The 22,496-nt window shown below is 37.8% G+C and overlaps 1 protein-coding gene across 4 annotated transcripts in view; it reads left to right on the forward strand.

The window, feature by feature from the left end:
• The first annotated feature begins 970 nt into the window (after positions 1-970).
• LOC107266181 (large proline-rich protein BAG6) overlaps positions 971-22,496 on the forward strand; it is a 42,329-nt gene continuing 20,803 nt past the window's right edge. For 3 of the 4 annotated variants that reach the window (XM_025083443.1, XM_025083446.1, XM_025083445.1), the window contains exons 1-19: positions 971-1,200; positions 1,332-1,414; positions 2,584-2,701; positions 2,771-2,956; positions 3,048-3,237; positions 3,294-3,542; positions 3,632-3,755; positions 3,827-4,027; positions 4,110-4,308; positions 4,370-4,489; positions 4,556-4,784; positions 4,881-5,119; positions 5,193-5,351; positions 7,497-7,578; positions 7,660-7,789; positions 7,855-8,161; positions 8,225-8,358; positions 8,443-8,649; positions 11,940-12,047. In XM_025083443.1, coding sequence (XP_024939211.1) covers positions 1,352-1,414; positions 2,584-2,701; positions 2,771-2,956; positions 3,048-3,237; positions 3,294-3,542; positions 3,632-3,755; positions 3,827-4,027; positions 4,110-4,308; positions 4,370-4,489; positions 4,556-4,784; positions 4,881-5,119; positions 5,193-5,351; positions 7,497-7,578; positions 7,660-7,789; positions 7,855-8,161; positions 8,225-8,358; positions 8,443-8,649; positions 11,940-12,047 — 3,045 coding nt within the window. In that variant the 5' untranslated portion in view covers positions 971-1,200; positions 1,332-1,351. The remainder of the gene's footprint in view (positions 1,201-1,331; positions 1,415-2,583; positions 2,702-2,770; positions 2,957-3,047; positions 3,238-3,293; positions 3,543-3,631; positions 3,756-3,826; positions 4,028-4,109; positions 4,309-4,369; positions 4,490-4,555; positions 4,785-4,880; positions 5,120-5,192; positions 5,352-7,496; positions 7,579-7,659; positions 7,790-7,854; positions 8,162-8,224; positions 8,359-8,442; positions 8,650-11,939; positions 12,048-22,496) is intronic. The other variant, XM_025083444.1, reaches the window with a different exon arrangement.

A 22,496-nucleotide genomic window follows, 5' to 3' on the forward strand; every position in this document is an offset into this window, starting at 1 on the left:
AATTGTCTGATAATTCGATGTATTAAAAATGTTGTCTTTCCGTAGCCATGAATGATAAAAATTAAATGACAAAAAATCCCTAACCAGATACATTATTTGTTTCATTTCACCATAGAAAATAATTGGTTCATTTTTATATGCTCATCATTTTATGCCCGAGATTTATAACTGCAATTTTGTTTTTGGTATTTTTCCGTAATGCCTTCTTTATCCGTCTAAATATTATTTATGCTATTAAAACATGAAACAGCGTAACATAGGTGTTTGTCACAGGTAGGCTCTCGGGAAGAAGAAACGTTCGCTGTTTGATGTACCAATTTATTGCATGTATACGATGTAATGTAATACAATATTTGTAGACTAATATAATCATATATTTAATGGATCTTAAGTTAACTAGGTGAACCAATAAGCATAGTTGATAATTAAGAAAAATATAAAAGGGTTGAGACGTGAGTTCCGAATTCGATATTCTTGGACGTTAATCCAGCACCAAACACGTGTGCCATCGAGTCATTGTGGTATATCATTTAGCAAACTTATATTTCTGTAGTTACCCACGTTCGAGGGTTTGATTAAAGTTTTGTTTGCTCACTCTATTATTTACAAAACTTCATATGGATATTAAGGGAAATAACATCGGCAAAATTTACTACCTCATTACTACGGTTTATGTAACATGGAGTAAGAAAGGGTGGATTCAAGTCTCCCAATTTGAGTGTTCACCCGGTTTAAAATCGTGGATCTCGAGGAACACACGAATTCATTGGACCAATCAAAAACGTGGAACTAGTTCGAGAGTCTCGTTCAGGTGGCGCGTCGACGCGTCAAAACACAGCTCCAGATTATCACGCGTAGTATTACTATATATATACGACCAATCAAAAACGTGGAACTGCTTCGAGGACCCTCCGCTAAGGTGGCGCGCCGAAACCAGAGAAAAATTGAGACCACCAAAAACAGGCTCATTGGCAATCTCCCTACTCATCTCTGTCTTGGGTAAGTGAATTGTGGGTAAATTTATCGTGCGTCGTGTTGCTTGCTGCTAAGAAAAATTGAAGTTTTTCGTAAGTTTTTTACGATGACGAATATCGAATAAACATACTTCGGTTAATTCAAGTACAAGATTAGCTCATTTTATTGTACTTTGAATCTTTCGGTCTGGTCATATAAGGTTACTTGTGCTTCAAAACTGCTCAGGTGAGTATTTCGAACATCTTTCAGTTCAGACAATTTTTCCTACTTGTGAAATATAACTTTGTTCACGTTAGTTTTATCTGCGTAGAAAATGTTTATCATGATTTATTATACTTTCAATAATTATTCAATAGGGGTGTTAGAAGAAACAGCAATGATTGACGTTACAGTGAAAACTTTGGATTCACAGAACCACAGCTTTACATTGAATGACGACGTAAGCTATTATTTATTCTGCCGTGTTCCTTAGTTTATTTTTAATTTCTGAGAATGAAATGAAATATATTTGTACTAAAAATTAATAATTATTAATATGCTGTAACATAAATGTTTATAGTATTCTTCAGAGAAATTTAAATATGACATGTGATTTCGTGGTATGAATTGCAAAATTTATTCTTTTGCTATGCTTTTGTAAATTGCCATTGTATAACGATTTCATACAGGTTCTGTTGATTTGAATCTTCTATTGATGCATTTAATATTGATCCATCATTGTAATCAAATAGTAGTACTAGTAATAGTAGTACTAGATTTATTTATAGGTTAATTGATCAATAAAAAAAAATGTTCCAAAATTTTATGTTCAAAAACAATTATGAAAAATATGAAAATAAGTTTAAGTTTGAAGCCATAAATCAAGTAAATTTACTACACAGAAATAAGAATATCAAGCTTTAGAGTTGTTCTTACTTATGTATTATGTATACAATATTTATTAATCTCATTCTAATACTATACAGCTTAAAATTAAGCTACCGTATAACAGGTACAACAAATTTGAATCTTTAAAGATATATCGAGTAGTCGAATGACCTTAACTTAGAAATATCAAAATTCATCTTATGTTATTCAAAGAAATATATCATTGCACTTGTATAATATTTTTATTCTTTTTAATATCTTATAATACTATAGATAAATAGATTATGTAAGATAAATTATACTAATGCACGTGCATAAATAATGAATATTGTGATATTGTAAAGCTTTCAATTTTCATTTTAAATAATACAAATCAATTCAATAATGTTTAGAAATATAAATGTCCTTTTGTACATTAGTTCTTATATAACTAATTTACATTTTTGCAATTGATTCAATTACATGAAAAACAAACCTGAAATAATTTTTGTTAATTGGGAATCATTTTCAAATTACATAAGTAACTTATGAAGACATTATTAATAAAATAGTATGCATTTGTATTGATTATTGATCAATAGAGACTATGCAGTACAGATATAATTTACGTAAATGAAATTTATATAACAAAAAAAATATTTATCCATAAAATAGATTTTTATTACATAATTGACTATTGTGTGAGTAACATGATCTACTTACACATTTTAGATAATTTCTCATTTCTTTGTTTTACTTTAGATTACTGTACGAGGTTTTAAAGAACATATTGCAGAATCAGTTTCAGTACCTGCAGATTCCCAAAGGCTAATCTACTGTGGCCGAGTGCTTCAAGATGATAAGAAGCTAAACGACTATGGTACCATTTTAAGTCAAATTTTTTCAATCTTCAGGTTCCTATTTACCAGTTACAATGCTCTTTCCTTAGATGTCAATGGTAAGGTTATCCACTTGGTGCAAAGGGCTCCTCCGCAAGCAGGACAACGTAGCGGTAATAATGGAGGACAAGATGCTGGGTGGCATTCGAGATCACAGTATCGCCACACTCGAACGCAGGTTCATGGAAACACTATGTACCTTGGCGCTATGTCTTTCGCTCCAGACTCTGTAGAAGGTAATCAGAGAAACTTTAAATATCAATCTCGTTGATCATTTAAAATTTGTGTATCCTGCAATGTTATATCCGATATTTCTTGTTCTTTTAGGAGTGCCAGTGTCTCAACTAAGTAGCACTCTGTCCAGCACTCGTCTAGTCGTAGCAAAGCGAATGCTCACGCAAGCAAGACAGTTGATCGATCGACTTGATGATCCTAACAGTGCTCCCCCAAATCAGGATACTGAAAGTAGTCAGCAAGAAGAACAGGTCCTCCCGGAACAAGACGAAGAAGCAGAAGAGTGAGTGAACTCATATTTACCTGTTATAACAGTAATTATCTTGAATGTAATTGCAGAAATCAGGGAAGCAATGTCCTTGTTGGAGGAACTAGACTCTCTCAGACAGCACAGGCAGCACTTGCTGCTACTCTCTCTGCAGCTGGGCTGAACAATGTCACTTTGATGAGTGGTCCGAGTGATGAAAACAATGGGACAGCAGATAGCACTAGTGCAAGCACGACGCCTATTGGTCAGAGCAATGCACAACAACAGCAAAATTCAACAACAAATGTTGATGATCAAAACGATGTTCGCGGTGAAACACAGTATGTGTACTCAAATTGAAATAAGTATTTTTAGATCTTTCATAATTAGCCGCTTGATTATATATATAAACTTTTTCTTGTTTTCATAGAGTACCACGTCCTCCGCAAATGGCGCAATTATTGGAGAGCCTCTTAACAGTTCAAGAACGTCTAAGACCGTACATTGAACGGTACCGTGTCTTGATGCTGGCTGATCCTTCATTATCACCAGGTGTAAGTAGCCATCTTTACGATAACACGAATAGGAATAAGTTTCAATAAAACAAATTGAATATTGCTCATAGCCTGGACCAGAAGGTGTTGAGGAGAATCAAAGGATCATAGATGGCGTTAGTGAATCGTTGCATTTTTTGTCTCACGCTTGTCATGCCCTGAGCGAAATAATCGTCAACATGGGACAACAGCCACCACGAAATTTGCGCTGTCGACCTATAATTATTCAACATTCTACTTTCGTGCAAGCTGGTATACCCATTCAAGTTGAGGTGAGGGTTCATTAATGAATCTGTAGTTAATCGTAGTTTTCAAAAATATTGTTATATAAGATAATAATCTTCGGTTTGATAGGCTCATATCAGTTTACATGGGCGGAACGCAAATAATAATAATCCAAATGGCGAAGCTAATGACTCTGGGGCCAATGAGTCCACACAGGAATCAGCAGATTCCCAGGAATCTGCCAATACCAATAATACTAGTTCTGGTCCACCGCAACAGGACCAAAGCGACCAAAATGAACAACGATATCAAACATTAAATCCATTTGGTAATTATGTGAGGATTATAATGCAGATTATGTACTTACTTAATAATACTTTAATTATTAGGATCAGCGTTCAATTTGCCAAATAACGTTGAGGTGCTTATGGAAGTAAGTCCAGAGGGTGGCATGGATACTGGGCTCACCGAACAAAATCAAAATAATACGAACAATAATAACAATGCTGGTAATTTATTGCAGAAGATATAACTAATTTAATACAACATTTTTAAATAATTGTTATCATTGAAAGCAGGGGGTATCAACAACGGCGGTGCCAATGGAATATTTCCTTGGGGTGCAGCACCACCTCCTGACTTTATTCGCAACCTGATGCAGGTTGTTGCTGGGCATATGGTGCAAAGTGGAATGACACCTACAGCGACAACAACATTGAATACTACTACGGCAACAACGCAACAACCATCCACGTTAACTGGAGATAATGGCAATACGAATTCGAGTCAAAATACTCAAGCCAGGTAATATTTAAGTGTAATTAATTTACATGTGGGTTTTCTCATTTGATTATTTGATGAATTAAAGTATTTATGTATACAAATATTTGACATACATAGAGGAAATGTGGGTACTCATCCAACAACCGCTACTCAGACTCGCAGTACGTCAAGGCCTCATGTCTTCTATCCTCACGTTCATCCCTTAGGATTTGGAACTGGTATTGGACATGAGCGAGAATTTGATCCGTTTTTGCCGTGCTATTCTCATCATGTGCGCAGAAATCCCGCAGGAAATGCACAACATGCTCAAACCAATCAAGAATCGGCTCAGAATAGAGAAAATCAGACACAGTCCAGTAATTATCCTTTAGTGTACATTTGTATTGAAGTTTCGAATTCTTAAAGTTTATGTTTTTTTTTTTTTTTTAGCTGCGCCATCCTCAACCGCTGGCACTAATCAGGCTGGTCCTACTTCGGCATCCAATCCTCAGACTACTATTCCTAATCAGTTTATGAATCATTTACGTCAACTACTAAGCGATTCTGGTGCTCAGGCTGCTCAAGCTGCTCCGAATACTGGTTCCCCAGGTAACATATAGTCGATACAGAAGTTCAACGAATTTTTTTGACAGTTTGCGAACAATGCAAAAAATCCTTAGCAAATCTCTTTCAGCTTTCCATAAAATCACGAAAATATATACTTGTGTAGAAAAATTAACTATATTTCAGTTCCAAACCATATACATACATAATTTGTCTCCAAAAAGTCACAAGTGTCTTGCTAAAGACTGCATTTTTGTCGATCAGTCAGAAATCAGATCGAATTTATGGACCGACTGTAATTTCGATTATTCTAAAATCATAAAATTGATGAATACGAAAGGCTCAATGCGACGTCGCTCGCACGTAGATCAATTTGCAGACAAGAGTACTATGAATGTTCTTATATTGTAATTATTACTAATTGACGTGGCATTCAAAATCACGCGTTTCGGCTTTTGAATTTCTGTGTTATTTTCTATTTTGATTCAGTATACTGAACTACTTCCAATATTAAGTAGACACTTACAAAATGCATATTTTCTTCTTGAAACACTTGTGAAAATCACAAAACCAAATATTTCCATGAATTTTATAATAGAAATTTTCTTATTATGGGGATACTAAAAAAAAATGTAGCTAAAATTTATTTCTATTCCGTGAAAAAAAGTCCATGAACAGGTAGTTTTATAACAAAGGCACGTTTATAAAAAAAAAGTGTTAAAATATTTATTATAGGTCAAATGAAATAAATGAAGCAATAAAAAGTGCATTCAGCTTTAAGGAGATTGGAGCGCTTCACGCCAATTAAATCAGTGCTAAATTTGGATTATGTAACATTGATTGAGTGTCATTTGCATCACTTTTTTTTTTTAATTTTTTTTAAGAATAATCCATACATTTTTGCCGGCTTTAATCAGGAATGGTTCATTCTATTTCTTAATTAATCGTTTACGAATTCACTGCCTAGATTTGATAATATTAACCGTTTAATAATTATAGCTATTTGTTTATGAAGAATTTTTTTCGCTGGGTTAACAGCAGGCTGTAATTTTTAAAGGGTTATCCAATAATTACAGGGTGAATTTGTAGAGCATCGTTCGAGAAACAATAAGCTGTCCCGCATTTAAAACGGTAAAAAATTACGGATTATTCTTTATAAAGGACACATGTAGTGATGCAAATGACACTCAACCAATGTTACATAATGCATCAAATTGACAAAAACGATTACTAAAATTTAGCACTGATTTGACCGGCGTGAAGCGCTCCAACCTCCTTAAATGTTCGGCAAAAATTCATATTCCCTACGAATGATGAATCAAAGTCGTTTTTTCATTTGATTTTATCAAATACAAATACTTTCATGCGTAATCCAATTAAAATCAATCAAATGCTTCATGACTGATAAAAACTGCACATTTCCAAATTTATTTTTGTTCTTATTATGTGAATATACAGGGTGTTTCTTAAGCCCCGGACAGGAAACATACCGTTAGATCCGGCGTGAAAAAAATAAAAATATTGGCGTCAACAAAATTCAAAATTTTTAATTAGTTTATTAATTATTACGGATTAAAGTAAGCCAATCATAAGCGCATGAGAACTGGCAACTCCTCCTCAGTCTCCTCCCATTGCGGGCAGCCAATCATTTATTTCCCCACTAAAAACAGTTTGTATTATTCTTCTGTTTATTTACGTTACAATATTCGTTTACGTATCCACCGGTCACTGTTTTTGTGGGGAAATAAATGATTGCCTGTCCCCAATGGACAGAGACTGAGAAGGAGTTACCAGTTTTCACGCGCTAATGATTGGCCTACTTTAATCTTTGATAATTAATAAACTAATTAAAATTTTTTATTTTTTCACGCCGGATCTAACGGTATGTCTCCTGTCCGGGGCTTAAGAAACACCCTGTATATTGATAGATAGTGACTTGATCAATAAAATTCATGTTTTATTGCGAAAAATGTAGATAGTTTTTATTTCATTTATTGAAAGAAATTATACGGAAATGTGTGCTTTTGGATACAGTTCCCTCAATTCTAAATTAATATTTGAATCAGTAATAAATGGTAAATAGTATATAACCATAAAAGCAATGTTAATTTTTTGATATTTTTAAAATTACCTCTGTGATAAGCGCGTTGCTGAACCTAATTTAGAGAACGTTTATTTACTTCTTCACAGGTGCGACTCTCGGACAAAGCCTTGGTAATCTAATCCAAATGTTTGCTGGCGGTGGTGTTCACGTTGGCCTTATAGATGACGGGTATGGAAATGCTTTATATTTCTTTAATTAACATATCATTTAATGACATTGCTAATTGATATAATTTTTATTAAAATGTAGAGGGAATCATGCACCTGAAGTTAATCTAGCCAATTTATTCGATGGTAGTTCAAGTGTTAGACTGGACATTGGTGTTGGTCAAGTACCTAGGGAACAGGACAGTTTTCTGGTTGATTTAACTTTATTACTTGTAAGTACCTTCACCTGCTTTATATAATTATTAAATTTTAATGTTGCAATTTATTCATCCTCTAGTCGCAAAATATGACACTGGAGATGTTAACGAGCTTTGGCATGGGAGACTGGAGTCCCATAATTGAACTGAGACGTCCTCTGCGTGAATTTTTCCAACATTCCTTCCCCTCCGCCACGTCTCCAGCTGAAATACAGGAACAGGCAACAGAACGTCTTTTGTCTGAACTGAGGCCGCATCTTAGAAATCATCTGGTAGCTGAAGATGACACTAATAATCGAAGCGTATCCAGAATAGATGTTGTCGCTACGGTTGAGGCTCTGATGCGGCGTCATATTCAGAATGAATTGACACTCCTATTTGACGACAGTAATAAAACTTTATTAGCATTATAACTTTATTATATAACTGTACTAATGAATTTCACTTTAGGTATTGATGATGCTGAGTTTAGCCAGAGTATATTGAATATTATAAATAACTTAGGAACACAATTGTGTACTGTACTGCGATATTGTCTAAGGGGTGGACAGGCAGGCTTGGAAGCGATAGTCATGCGTCTTGTGGTAAGAGACAATTCTTGTTATGTCTATAGAATCATCGAGTATTAAATTCATTGAAGTTAATTGATTAACTAATTCTATCGACAGACGGATATTATGGAAGGAAATCCATCAACTCTTCGTCAATTGATTCTCAATGGTTTCATCACTCGCTTCCGTACCTTTTCATTACGAGTACCACAACCGCCCGAAAGCGAAATATTAAGTCTACTTGTCTATACTGATGTTCCCAATCCGCCATCTTCTGGATCAACTGCAGTTCAGCAACAGTCACAGCCTCAACCCAAACCAGAGGTTAGTTATATATATTTCTTTTATAGAAAATTTAACTTGGCTCAGAAGTTAAAAATATTAAAATATATGATATATATGTACAAAGTAATTTAGTAGAAACCGACCACCAAAGACACCAAATGGACAGAATGACTTTAGACGTTTGACCTGAATAATCCTCTACATAGTCGTGCCTCCGTATCCGCTAATTCTATCTGTAGTTTCCGTAGTTTCAGGATCACTTTTATTGTTCTATCATTCCCTGAAACTGTACATAATACTGTACAGTACAGGTACCGTATTTTTTCATTGCTCTATCGTCTCTTGTGGATTATACTGAAACATCAGAATCTTTCATTTTCATACATACGAGCGAAAGAGAGAGGGGGGATGGGGGGGGGAGACAAAGTACACTACAAATGTACAATATAGTGTACAGTAAACTTTATTATTACATTATATTGGTAATGTCTTAACTGTGCATAATTTGTTGATTAAACTTTACCGTACTTATGCATGTTACACGAAATCACGTTATATGTATATAGCGTCCGGTATTATTCGCGGTTTCATGTAACTGCAGTAGGTCTTCTAATGTATTATCCGCGTATATGAAGGCACTACTTTATATAAAATTGCATATAATATACAATGGATTTCTACCCGACAAAACTTCGAATCTGTTTGGTCTCCTCGCATACTCGGCAAACATAAACTAACAATCACATCTCAGGATTGGTTAATATTTCTTACCCAAGGGGATGTAATAAAGTTGTAAAGCACCTGATATACATAACCATTATATCCTTGAGTAGGAAATTGTAACTTTGACGATATGCAACTGTTACCTTGTGTTTCCGGACAAATTGCAGCAAATTATTTCTTAAGAACAATTCTTCTCTTTAAACTTACAACTGTCAAATTCTTGTTAACCATATTTATGATTCTCGTAATTTGTTCATTTTTTGTTGTAGATTATATTATTTACGCTTTACGTGTTCCGGATAAGTGAAAAAAATGTTGTATTTAATACAGCGCATCATATGTTTTAAACTCAGATGCCATCGGACAGATTTTCACAGCAGTCCAAATTTTGTAGCTATGAAATGTTTGGGGCTGTAATTCGTATCGTTTACAAGCAATATTAACTTTCAGTGGCTTCTTGAGTCATGTCGTAACGGCAGAGACATTTCGAAAATATAAAAATATTTCAATTTATACTTCCCATGCCCAAGTATCTGTATCTATTATCTTTGGTAGTCAGATACTACTAATCAACGGTATCGATGTCTGGATACTTAACATTTGTCGTTCTATATATCCAAATGCTTCCATATATCTTCGCTGTGGGCGCCTAAGTATTTTTGATCATGGATCTCGATTTATGAACATTCAGATTATCATTTCAAAGATTTTTGAATGATCATTTCTTATACTTTTGTAATTCTGACTATGATTTTCTAACTTTAGGTTTCTCTAAATTTCAAAAACGTTTGTAAGACATCTATGGAACGTTTATGGGACATCTGTTACACTTCTTATGAATGTTTGTAGAACTTCTGTGCTATATGGATTATATTTACCTTCTTCACTGCCAGACCATTTTCCTCTGCGAGTCCTAAAATGAAATCAAAAAATTTCTCGAAAATTAGTAAGAGTTTGTATGATGGGATTTTTGATGCTGCTGAATCCGATTTTAATAGCAGATTTTCGAAAACTGATATCAAAAATAAAATGGCGAATTTAAGCTGGCGAAGAAAGGAGAAAAGTGGATGTGGAACAATTGAAGTGGAACACTTGAAATTTTGTGTATTTCTGTGAGACTATGACCGATTTCGAAAAACCAAAGACATATTTTTTATTAAATATCCTTCCTGTTCAAATGGTAAAGGTTTCATCCCGATCGGATATAAAATGGTCGAACGGCAGGGGTTGGAGTGAAATAGTGCATTTTGGGACTTTTTTAAAAGTGCGAGAACTAGTAGTTCAAGAAGTAAATTCATATTTCTAATTATGACACGAGAAAAAGCATCCTTCGGCAGTCAAAAAACACCCTCATTGAACCCCTGTAGCTTCACTCTAGGGGGAGCTATACCCCTTTGAAGTAAAAACACTTAATTGGCCATAACTTCCGAACGCGTCGGCCAATCTGATCCAGTTTCTACGTGATATCATTTTTAACGATACTGAAGATTCTCACAAAATTATTGTTTTCGGAGACGAGTCGGTGACGGAGATCTCAAGATATCGAAGAAGCTAACACAAGAAATATGTTGTAGGCACTTCAATTATTGAAGCTTTGTCCTGACGTTTTAGGTCACATTTACTTTTCATGTATTTCTTACGTATAAAGCGCACAAAACTCTATTTTCAGAACAAAATAACACAAAACTAGAACGAAGTAGTTAACTGAAGTCTCCGATCGGGCGGGGAGGGGGGTAGTTACGTAATAGATGTGAAGTATTCTTTCTTATCGTTTCGGGTGGTATAGTATTTCGAATTATTGTTTTATTAGGTATACATATATACATATTTAGAGACATAGGCATGATGAAAAGTATAAAACAACAGGAGTTTCCTCATTATTTTCTTCTTATTTAAGCCAATTTTTATCATAGAAGGACTTTTTTTAATTTCGAAGAGCCTGATATATACATATAGACAACCTTATAGACAACCCAATTGACATTCTATTTTTTGAATGATCTCTAATGAACACTTTTGAACAATTGTTACCCATGAATTTGTGGTATATTTCACAGAAACATACACACTTAGGGAATCTGGATCATCCCTGGGATTTTGTTAAAAAGTGAAGAATTCGCGATGACGTCTGAACAGCAGTCATTATACGAGTTCAATGTTATTTTTTTTATAGATAGAAACAATCGACTTTCTAGTAAACTGGCTCTACATACAGTTATTGTTACAAAGTATGCGTGTGCATAATTTTTCATTGAAATATATATTTTATTTTTCAATTTTAGCATAAATTTCTTGTGATTTTCAGGAAAATCGCGCGTGATTTTCTAAAAGTTGCAATGTTTGCAAACTATAAAAAATTACCATTATGGTAACAACAAAATATGATAATAATTAAATATAAATTATAATTGATACACAATTGATAAACATTCAATAATTAAATATAAATAAATTAATAATATGGTAACAATTAAAAATATGGTTAACATTGAACTCGTGGACAGACTGTGTATATCAATTTTTGTCAGTTCCATTATAACTATACATAAGATAATCAGTCTAACTGATGAATTATTCGCTTTTAAGTCCGACTTTTATTTGTACAGCCTATGGAAACCGAAGCAGCAGAAGAGAGGGTCAGTAACAACGATACTTCAGCCGAGGAAACAGAACCTAATCCGGGAACATTCCCAGGACACGAAAACCTACCGTCTGTAAGTAGTGATTGCGCTAATTTGAAATTATGTAAAAAGTTCGTTAGTAGCATTTGTGACGTGATTTTTTGAATCACGGTCCCAAGGCGGCTCCGGTTACCGATACAGATAACGTTCTCAATTTCTGGTTCCCTTCGGGTCGCCACCCTGCTCAGACGCTACGCTCTCGGGTTGATTCGTATAGTTATGCCAAGGCTCTCGTAAGATTTCGTTATTGTTTAGTTGAGGTCGAGGTGCTCGAATCTACCGTGGGGAGAGAGTCTCGACGTACCGAGTTGCCCGGCAGAGGAGAGTACCCGACGGAGACGTCTCCACGGACAGTTCTCGCGTTGTTCTCGCGATATCCAGGCAATTCTATGAATTCCTGTGAGTGTTACGGAGGTGTAGTACTGTGCCTTAGTGCAGTGCTCACCAGAGTGTCCTTTGGATGCAGTTCTCGACCTCCACGGATTAGCTTTACCAGCTCCGGTGAGGACTCCCAATTTATTAATTGATGAAGGGATCTCGATAGATAATTAAGATTCGTTCTGATACGTTCTCGGTTCGTCGCTCTCTGTCTCTCGCACTATTTGCCGGACTCTTACTCCGACCCTCTCTACCTCAAACCTAGCAGCCTGAGCGGCCGTGCATTTCCGTAACCGTCCGCTCCCGTTCGTGTATCCAGTTGCGTTTGCTGATTTTACGCGACCCCAAAGATCGTCAGGATCCGTTAAGCTATCGCCTCGTCCGATAGGTTCCGTCAGAGCTCTCGTTCTTGATGGAGTTGGGCCTGTTCCACCCCAACTCCCAGTTTATACCGGCTCGTCAGTTCCCGGTGAAAAAAGAATTGACTGACGCCCGCCTGGCTTGCGGATGCACGAACGACGGGTGGACGGCCGAAGGTAACGTAGGTTGGTTCTCGAAGATAGTCGTTCTCGTATGTTTTGCTATCGGTGTCGGGTCCCGAAAAAGAATTACGTTACACATTATACTAAGTGAAGTTGATTATATCCCAAAATTCAGTTGGTGCAATTCTCTTGAATAGCTTTTTACGTGTTACAAACATTTACTTTACTATATTAATTCTTGTATCTTGTAGGACTGGGTACCTATAATCGCAAGAGACAGTATCAGGCAAACGCGTCAGCACCAAATGCAGACTATAGACAGCAATGGCGTAACGACATTCAGCGATGCTTATCTAGGCGGGATGCCAAGTAAACGACGCAAATTGATTGAACAACAGAAACCGAGATTACTGGCCAGTCCCACCCCAAATCATTCAGCCATTTCTATATCAATAGAACGTCTCGTTAGAGAAGGAGTGAATAGAGCAGGCGTCGAGGAGATCGAAGGCGCCGCAGTAGCTGTAGCGTCGGATTCAGGTGTCAGGCGTGCATTCGGACAAGCTATAAGGGAGTGTTTGCATCCGCGAAGATACAGGACACCAGATTTCCCTGACCCTCATCGATTTCCAAATGCGACCAAGTACTTTGGCGAACATGGAAGATCGTCGAAATAATAAAAACACGAGCCTAACTAATCACCAATGCCTCTTACGGCAGACAGGCGCACTACAGCGCAATGTAGCGGCTGAACACCGCTCTCACTTTTAATGTATAAACTATTCCCGGAAATAATACCGTTACCGTAATCATTATTAATATTATTATTCGTTATATCTATGATAGGTGCATTACTATGTGTAAGGACATTACATGTAATAACTGTTACTGCAATTATCACATATAATAATATTATATTCCCAATCTATTTTATTCTTATTACGTACATGATGCAAACACTGATTACATTTCATATCTAATCTCTACTTTATTGTCGGTTACCTAAGCGGTACAAACGATTATCTTATGTTCTACGGTTACGTTGTTGTATGACGTCTTCCGTGTTTTGCAGAGTGATCACAGATGGCAGCATAGACATTGTTTGAGTTTTTACGTCTGTGGGGCTCTTATAATCGTATTCTCTTAATATGTGTGGAGTCTGTTAAATAATTATACGGACAAAGTTGTAAAATTTTCCTTCCTTGCGAAAACAAGCTTTTCATATGACATTGTATTTACACGACCATATTTGATATATTTCACTATCGGACAGAGCAATGACAGGGGGACGACGAGAGACATTAAACAGAGAAACACTTGTGAAGTACTAAATTAGGTGACAACGTTATGTAAACACAAGAATTTGAAATATTTACAAATTTTGCGAGCCTTCAATCTGCGCAAAAGTTTCTACATAGTGCTCATAAAATGCATATACATATAACAGGAGTTGAAGGAGTACTATCATTTTTCAAAATCGGATGTACTCTGTAGACGAGGGCATATAATGTATTTTCGAAAAGTTTACATTTTAAATCATCAAAGCAAGTGAACCCTATGTGTACATGATGATACGTTTCAGATAACACAAAGAGCTCTTAATGGTCCATTAAGAAGTGCTCAAATTGTGTAATTCAAAAATTCTCGTGCGTCCATATTAGAAGTCTAATAAAAAACGCTCTGAAGGTGAAAATCGAGTTTCCGTAGACTCCATAATTTTCAAACGAAACACAACTTGTATTCATTATGCTACAAAAGTCTGTGACAAATTAGAACAAAGCTGTAGATACAATTACGTTTCAATACGCACTCATAAAAATGCCATTAAATTTTGATGCATTCTTACTTGATACAATGCATGCAAATATACGCGTGTGCGTTATTCGACAAAGCGGACTACGACTGCGATCACTTTATTTCTTCCCAGCACTATAACCAGTGATTTTTTAAAAGACATCCAGATTAAACTTGAGGTTTTCACATCATTGGCTGACTTTTATGTAACATTAATGCACTTTCGTGAAAATACACCAGGCCAAAATATTACTCCATTGTATAAATTTTAGTTATTGGTTGATTGTTTAATGTTTTTCGTCTAGCTGACAAACTTTGAGCACAACTCGTAGCTCTGGAATAATCTTCGTTAGACTCACTGTGGTGAGCTTGCTAAAACATGCTAAAGCATGGCTTATTTGTATATGACCACTGTTTACTTGCTTACACTGTTTACTCTTTTATTATTTGTATCAGTCAATATAGTTTTTTTCTTTGAAATTCCAAATATCGATATTATTAAAATGGGTCACAGAATATTTCTGTTATAACTCTTTTACGAAGTTTATAAAGTCATATTCAATAGGAGCTCTAATAGTGGAGTCAATTTAGATGTCGCATTTGAAGTTGAAGTTCAGGATATGAAAGTTGCACCAATCGATAGCTAAAGGTCCCCTTATGAATATATTAATTTGTATCAACTGAATTTTCAGTGCCAGATTAATAATTAATAAAAAAACAATCTAAGATCTGCGCCTAACCGACTTTTACCCTTCATTCTCCACTATTACTTAGTCAAAAAAAAAATGAAATTACTAATTTGTAGCGGGGAAAATTTACCGTCAAATTTAGTCGGAAAACTATGGGAGAAAATGCACGATTAATTTATTATAATTTTTTTAAGTAATTTCTAAGCATTTTTCGTTAACGTGCCAGCTGATCGGTCCCATGGCGTCTGGACCTGAGTCACGTGATGCGTGCCATGCGCAGCTTGAACGTTTGAATAAGCTGCGCATGGCGCGCTTTTTCGTGCATTTTCTCCCAAAGTTTACCGACTAAATTTGATAGTAAATTCTCCCCGCTACAAATTAGTAATTTCATTTTTTTGATTGGCTGAGTAATAGTGGAGAAATGGAGGGTCAAAGTCGGTTAGGCGCAAATCTTAGATTGTTTCTTATTAATTATTAATCTGGCCCTGAAAATTGAGCTGATACACATTATTATGTTCATAAGGGGACCTTTAGCAATCAATTGGTGCAACTTTCATACCCTGAACTTCAACTTCATGTACACCGATGTATTCAAAGTCTAGATTGACTACACTATAAGTTATATCGATGTTATATCGATGAAAATAATTCTATAGAGATACGACCAGAATGATGCAGAATATTGTAAAGACAAGAGAAAAACAAAACAAAATTTATAAAATTTAACGAACCAAAAAATTTCGTGTGCTCAAAAACAATTGAAAATAAAAAATTGTAAGTGCTTGTAATATCCTGAATTCTCGTTACGTCCAAGTGTCTTTTTTTACTCTCGTCCTTTGTAGAATTTTAAGTGACCGACGTTTCGATCGTGTTCTTGAACACTTAAAAAGTCGGCCAAATTCATTCTGTCATTGAACGTTTGAAAAACGACTGTTCTCGCGTTAGCACTAAAATTATCGGTCGCAGGCTACGATCTGAATATACGTAGGCGTATATTTTTATATTTCGTATTTTTTTCTTTTGTCTGTCTTTCTCTCTTCACAGTCAGCCTGATGCTTACGTATGCATTTGCAATTCATTGAATTTACAATTTAAAAAAAACACCCGTACGGATTGCATGAATATAAATGGAGCGGAGGCAGGCGTTATCGTGTAATTCGAAATAAAATTAATAAGAGTGCATATTATATATCCTATAGAGAAAATTTAAAAGCAAGGACATATGTCATTTGAAAAATGAATACGACATAATTCGATGTAAAATTATAGAATTCATGGAAAGGTTTATCTTCCTTGTCATTTTATGGAACAGCTTATTTCTATCAATATCTAATGATAATTCAAGCTCATTGATATGCTCAAGTATCCTTGATATTTAGTTTAATGTAATATTGAATAACGTATTCTTGATTCTGCTTCCAATCTAGCCTAATCGTTCACCTTTATAAGCCACTTTCTGCTTCACTGATATATTATCAGCAAAGTGCCAGATTTGATTGTATAATCCAGAGTAATAAAAAAAAATGTAGGAAACCATAGTAAGTATGCGAAACTATAATCGGTCGACAAGCTCAATGTGTTTTTTTTACAGTTCCCAAACAATGCATATCTCAGCAAACAGCACGTGGCTTTCGGTTAAATACCGTAAAAATAAATGGTGAATTAAAAAAATAAAATATATTTCAGTGCAAAAATATGCATACTTTGTAACAAACATTTTATGCAGAACAACGTGCTACTTGCAAAAAAGGATTGAACTCATGGACCGGCTATAGACATTTAATAGTATATAATAAAAAAAAAGTAAGTCATCTTGATCGGACAACTTTCATTTAGAGAAAAATGAGGTGATAACGGTCACTTATGAAAAAAGTTTTCTAGCTCCCTTTTACGACTATTCGTTATTATGAATAAGCGTAGAATAGTAACATGTAACCTTGACATATCTACTGATTATAAATTTAAATGGAGATGATGTCGACCAGGTTGCCAGCCACAGAAAGACAACAGTTTTACGACGTTTCGGCCCGGTTTTCGGCCCTCAGGTAATTTATTAATCTACAAAAAACTTATTATAAATCATATTGCATTAACAGTGAATATAATTTTTTTAAAGATACTTTTTTTTTTAAATTATCAGTCACTGCATTTGCCGTCATAACTTACGCATAAATTGTAATCCAATCGAAATGAAAAAACCCATCTACAATGATTAACATAAAGTAAATTAAAGTTTTCAGCGTCCGATTAAACAAGTAAACAGGTTCAATATAATTGAAGTTTCCTCTATTCGCGAATAAAATAGACTGGCCAGCATTTCCCCTATTATCAACAATATTTCGTGATCCTAGAATTGCGTTAGCATACCTATACGTTATTCATATATAATAGCTCACAGTACCCTCGCGAAACTAGCCAAGGCACGAGAACAGCGACACACGCAAAGCGTAATCCAAAAAACGAGAAAAAAATTATTAAAAGTACAACCAGCGTAAAGGTGGGAACCATAAAGAACAGTAGTAATTGCACGAAGCCTGCACGGCAAAGCCAACAAATACATTTTGTACGAGCATAAATTATAACACTGGACTCGGCAGCAATTAGTCCCCAGCTCGTGAAGATCCGCCACATCGCTGGGACCTTCTAAGCTGAATTTTTCATTTAAAATGCACGAGCGAGACTTAACGACCGAGAGGATCGGCAAGGCTGCAGTCTGTATTGAGGATGAAAGGAAAAGATTGCCGAGGAAATCGCAGCCTCGCACCGCTGTCCTTATTGATCGTGGGACTCGAATAAATAATATCGAAGGCTCGAGGACAGTTAAATAAAAAAGAAGCGAAGAATTCTCGACTATTCAGGCGCAGAGGCGGCACCAGAAAGATACCACGAATTTCGGAGTAACGGACGGTCGTAGTCGCGTAAGCACGGTCAGTTTTAGTGGGTTGGGATTTCTGGTAGGCGAACGGAGTGACATGACTTTATGGAGGAGTTAGGAAGTAGGAGAAGGACAGGGCGACGTAGGAACAGTGTTCTGGCTCCCAGGAGTAACACATGTCGTGACTATTACGGAGGATCGTTTCTGTTGCGTACCTACCTTCGCTATGTATATAGGCATGTGTGTATATTCAATGTATACAGATATATACACACGGGCGAGTCACTTTCCAAAGGGGGATCAGGGATTTTGTTTTTCGAATGTAAATTAACGAACAGAAACGAGCTTTGTCGCGCTGCTTGCTTGCCACGATAAGTAACGCCCGGACGCGACGACGTATTCCTATCAGGCGTTCACGAGGAGAACGGGCGGTTCGTCAATCTCTCTCTCTCTCTCTCTCTCTCTCTCTCTCTCTCTCTCTCTCTCTCTCTCTCTCTCTGTCTCTGTCTCTGTCTCTGTCTCTGTCCCTGTCTCTGTCTCTGTCTCTGTCTCTGTCTCTGTCTCTGTCTCTGTCTCTGTCTCTGTCTCTGTCTCTGTCTCTGTCTCTGTCTCTGTCTCTGTCTCTGTCTCTGTCTCTGTCTCTGTCTCTGTCTCTGTCTCTGTCTCTGTCTCTGTCTCTGTCTCTGTCTCTGTCTCTGTCTCTGTCTCTGTCTCTGTCTCTGTCTCTGTCTCTGTCTCTGTCTCTGTCTCTGTCTCTGTCTCTGTCTCTGTCTCTGTCTCTGTCTCTGTCTCTGTCTCTGTCTCTGTCTCTGTCTCTGTCTCTGTCTCTGTCTCTGTCTCTGTCTCTGTCTCTGTCTCTGTCTCTGTCTCTGTCTCTGTCTCTGTCTCTGTCTCTGTCTCTGTCTCTGTCTCTGTCTCTGTCTCTGTCTCTGTCTCTGTCTCTGTCTCTGTCTCTGTCTCTGTCTCTGTCTCTGTCTCTGTCTCTGTCTCTGTCTCTGTCTCTGTCTCTGTCTCTGTCTCTGTCTCTGTCTCTGTCTCTGTCTCTGTCTCTGTCTCTGTCTCTGTCTCTGTCTCTGTCTCTGTCTCTGTCTCTGTCTCTGTCTCTGTCTCTGTCTCTGTCTCTGTCTCTGTCTCTGTCTCTGTCTCTGTCTCTGTCTCTGTCTCTGTCTCTGTCTCTGTCTCTGTCTCTGTCTCTGTCTCTGTCTCTGTCTCTGTCTCTGTCTCTGTCTCTGTCTCTGTCTCTGTCTCTGTCTCTGTCTCTGTCTCTGTCTCTGTCTCTGTCTCTGTCTCTGTCTCTGTCTCTGTCTCTGTCTCTGTCTCTGTCTCTGTCTCTGTCTCTGTCTCTGTCTCTGTCTCTGTCTCTGTCTCTGTCTCTGTCTCTGTCTCTGTCTCTGTCTCTGTCTCTGTCTCTGTCTCTGTCTCTGTCTCTGTCTCTGTCTCTGTCTCTGTCTCTGTCTCTGTCTCTGTCTCTGTCTCTGTCTCTGTCTCTGTCTCTGTCTCTGTCTCTGTCTCTGTCTCTGTCTCTGTCTCTGTCTCTGTCTCTGTCTCTGTCTCTGTCTCTGTCTCTGTCTCTGTCTCTGTCTCTGTCTCTGTCTCTGTCTCTGTCTCTGTCTCTGTCTCTGTCTCTGTCTCTGTCTCTGTCTCTGTCTCTGTCTCTGTCTCTGTCTCTGTCTCTGTCTCTGTCTCTGTCTCTGTCTCTGTCTCTGTCTCTGTCTCTGTCTCTGTCTCTGTCTCTGTCTCTGTCTCTGTCTCTGTCTCTGTCTCTGTCTCTGTCTCTGTGTGTGTTAAGTATCTCCTTCAGTCTTTCTCTAAGAGAGAGAACGATTCATTTTTAAACGAGTCGGTTGACCGTTACGTATATCCAAAATGCAGCTTTTCGTTCAATATTAATTGCCTGGACGTAAGTCAATGCCTGCTGGAGTCTTGGGTGACTTGAAACACCATACATGTATATAGGGTGTCCTAAAGTGAGAAAGTACGAGGACAGTGACGGGAGGGAAATAGAGGTGAATGGTATGTGTTGGAAATATAAAAAGAAAGCCCAAGGGTAGTGGTGGCTAAGATAGGTGGTATAGCTAGGGTCGTGAAGAACGATGGAAAAGAAGGGTCGGGAAACGTTTCGTGCATCTTTTTTGCTACGACCCCTAGGTCGCTCTTCCACTATGCCAGTCGGCAGGGTATACCAGAGGTATATCCGTATATAAAGTATAATAAAGGTCGGAATCTGTCCGCGCGGAGTGAACGAGTGCGCGTCGTTTCTCGCGCAGCGCGCTGATTGGCTCGGAGAAACGAATCGAGCATTCTGATTGATCTTTTTGAAAGGAGTTACGCCTCTTTATTCCCGTTGGGCGGTTCTCACATTTTTCTCCATCCGCGTTGGCTGCCCGTACGGATTCTCGCTTCTTATAGGCTGAGACTAGTCGGAACAAATCCGCGCGGACTGCAGTCGAGGTTAAGATGCCTTAGCAATCAAGTAGAACCTTCGGGCAAGTAGGGGTGGTTATGGGTGGTTACGAACGAGTCTGAGGAGAGAACGGGAGAAGGCGGCCATATTTAGAGAAGGAAATCAGTGAAGAGCATTCGCATTTCGCGTTTCGCGGCGCGTTCTCTCGGCGAACAGCTACGGACTGATTACGAACCCTGTACATACCTACCTACCAGTTTTCCGCGGACTATACAACCGCGTATTACACTGTGGTACTTGGGGTACACAGAATCGTTCGACCACATCTCTCTCTCTCTCTCTCTCTCTCCCCCTCTCTCTCTCTCTCTCTCTCTCTCTCTCTCTCTCTCTCTTTCTCTCTCTCTCTCTCTCTCTCTCTCTCTCCCCCGCCCTCTTTCTCTAGCACCTCGAGGGAAAGAGAAAGAGAGAGAGAGAGAGAGAGGACAACACGGAGGCTGTCCCTGTCCGACTCACTCTCTTATACTCTGCCTCTCTCTCTCTTTCATTTCATCCCCATTCTCCGAGCACGATCTCTGGTCGTCTCTACCCACCCTCGCCGCCCCTTTAGAAAACTACCCTCCACAACCACTAGCTCTCTTCGACCCCTCTTCCCTACCCACACGTCATAGATACATATACGTGTACACTACACGCACATTCAGTCCAGTGGCCACCATGTTCGGCGAATTTTTTACTTTTTCTTTTTACTTCACTCTCATCCCTCTTTTCATTGCATCGTGACTTGCGAAGCATTGCTCGAAGCTCAAGAGCTTTTTCTGCATCGCGCCTACAGGATGTGATATTCGTTCCTTCATCGTTCCTCTACGATATAGTAATGCACGGCGATGAAAACCATCATTACTACAGTGTATACGTAGGTGCTGCCACCTTTCTTCTATTGCTTGTTCACATTCTTTCTCAGTTTATACCTTTCTCCATGGTTCTCTCCTCTCTCTCTCTCTCTCTCTCTCTCTCTCTCTCTCTCTCTCTCTCTCTCTCTCTCTCTCTCTCTCTCTCCCCCGCCCTCTTTCTCTAGCACCTCGAGGGAAAGAGAAAGAGAGAGAGAGAGAGAGAGGACAACACGGAGGCTGTCCCTGTCCGACTCACTCTCTTATACTCTGCTTTGTTTATTTACTCCGTCGCCTTATTAAAAGCTTCTCGCAAATTGCGATGGCGCTGCAAGCGTTCACCCTACCAACCCTCTTCGAGAGCGCATGGAGATTCACGACGTTGAGGGTTCACGCCTTGAGTGGGATAGAGGAGGATTCAAATGAAAACGCGTAGAAAAGGATAGGAGAGGAAGATAATAGAAAGAGAGAACCAAGCATGGAAAGAATTGGTTTGAAAAAATTGAATTGGAATTCCTTCCACTGCTCGTGATGGACGGCATATAGTAGCCAGCCCAGCCACTTGATTCCGATTGACGTACCGGCCAATTGGCAACTGGACACTCGGCAAGAATGACCCAATTAACCGATAAACACATTTTCCAATAAGCAATCGCTTGCAGACTCATGTACGACCCTGTGTATAACCTGTGTACAGTTCACGCTGGTTCGTTCAACTAATCAAATCTCAATACATACACCGCTACTTGGATACGCGTGTTTATTCTTCGTGGTCCATCCAAACGATAGTTACATAAGCCATTACTCGGAAGAAACAGACAGAGAGAGAGAGAGAGAGAGAGAGAGAGAGAGAGAGAGAGAGAGAGAGAGAGGTACATTCAAATTATGTCCACGAAAATTTATTTCAATTTAATCTAAAATATATTCATAGGATACAATTAATTCCGCGAATTTTACGAATCGAACTGGACGTCCC

Source organism: Cephus cinctus, unplaced genomic scaffold, assembly GCF_000341935.2.
Source record: "Cephus cinctus unplaced genomic scaffold, Ccin1 Ccin1_scaffold0303, whole genome shotgun sequence".
NCBI lineage: Eukaryota > Metazoa > Arthropoda > Insecta > Hymenoptera > Cephidae > Cephus > Cephus cinctus.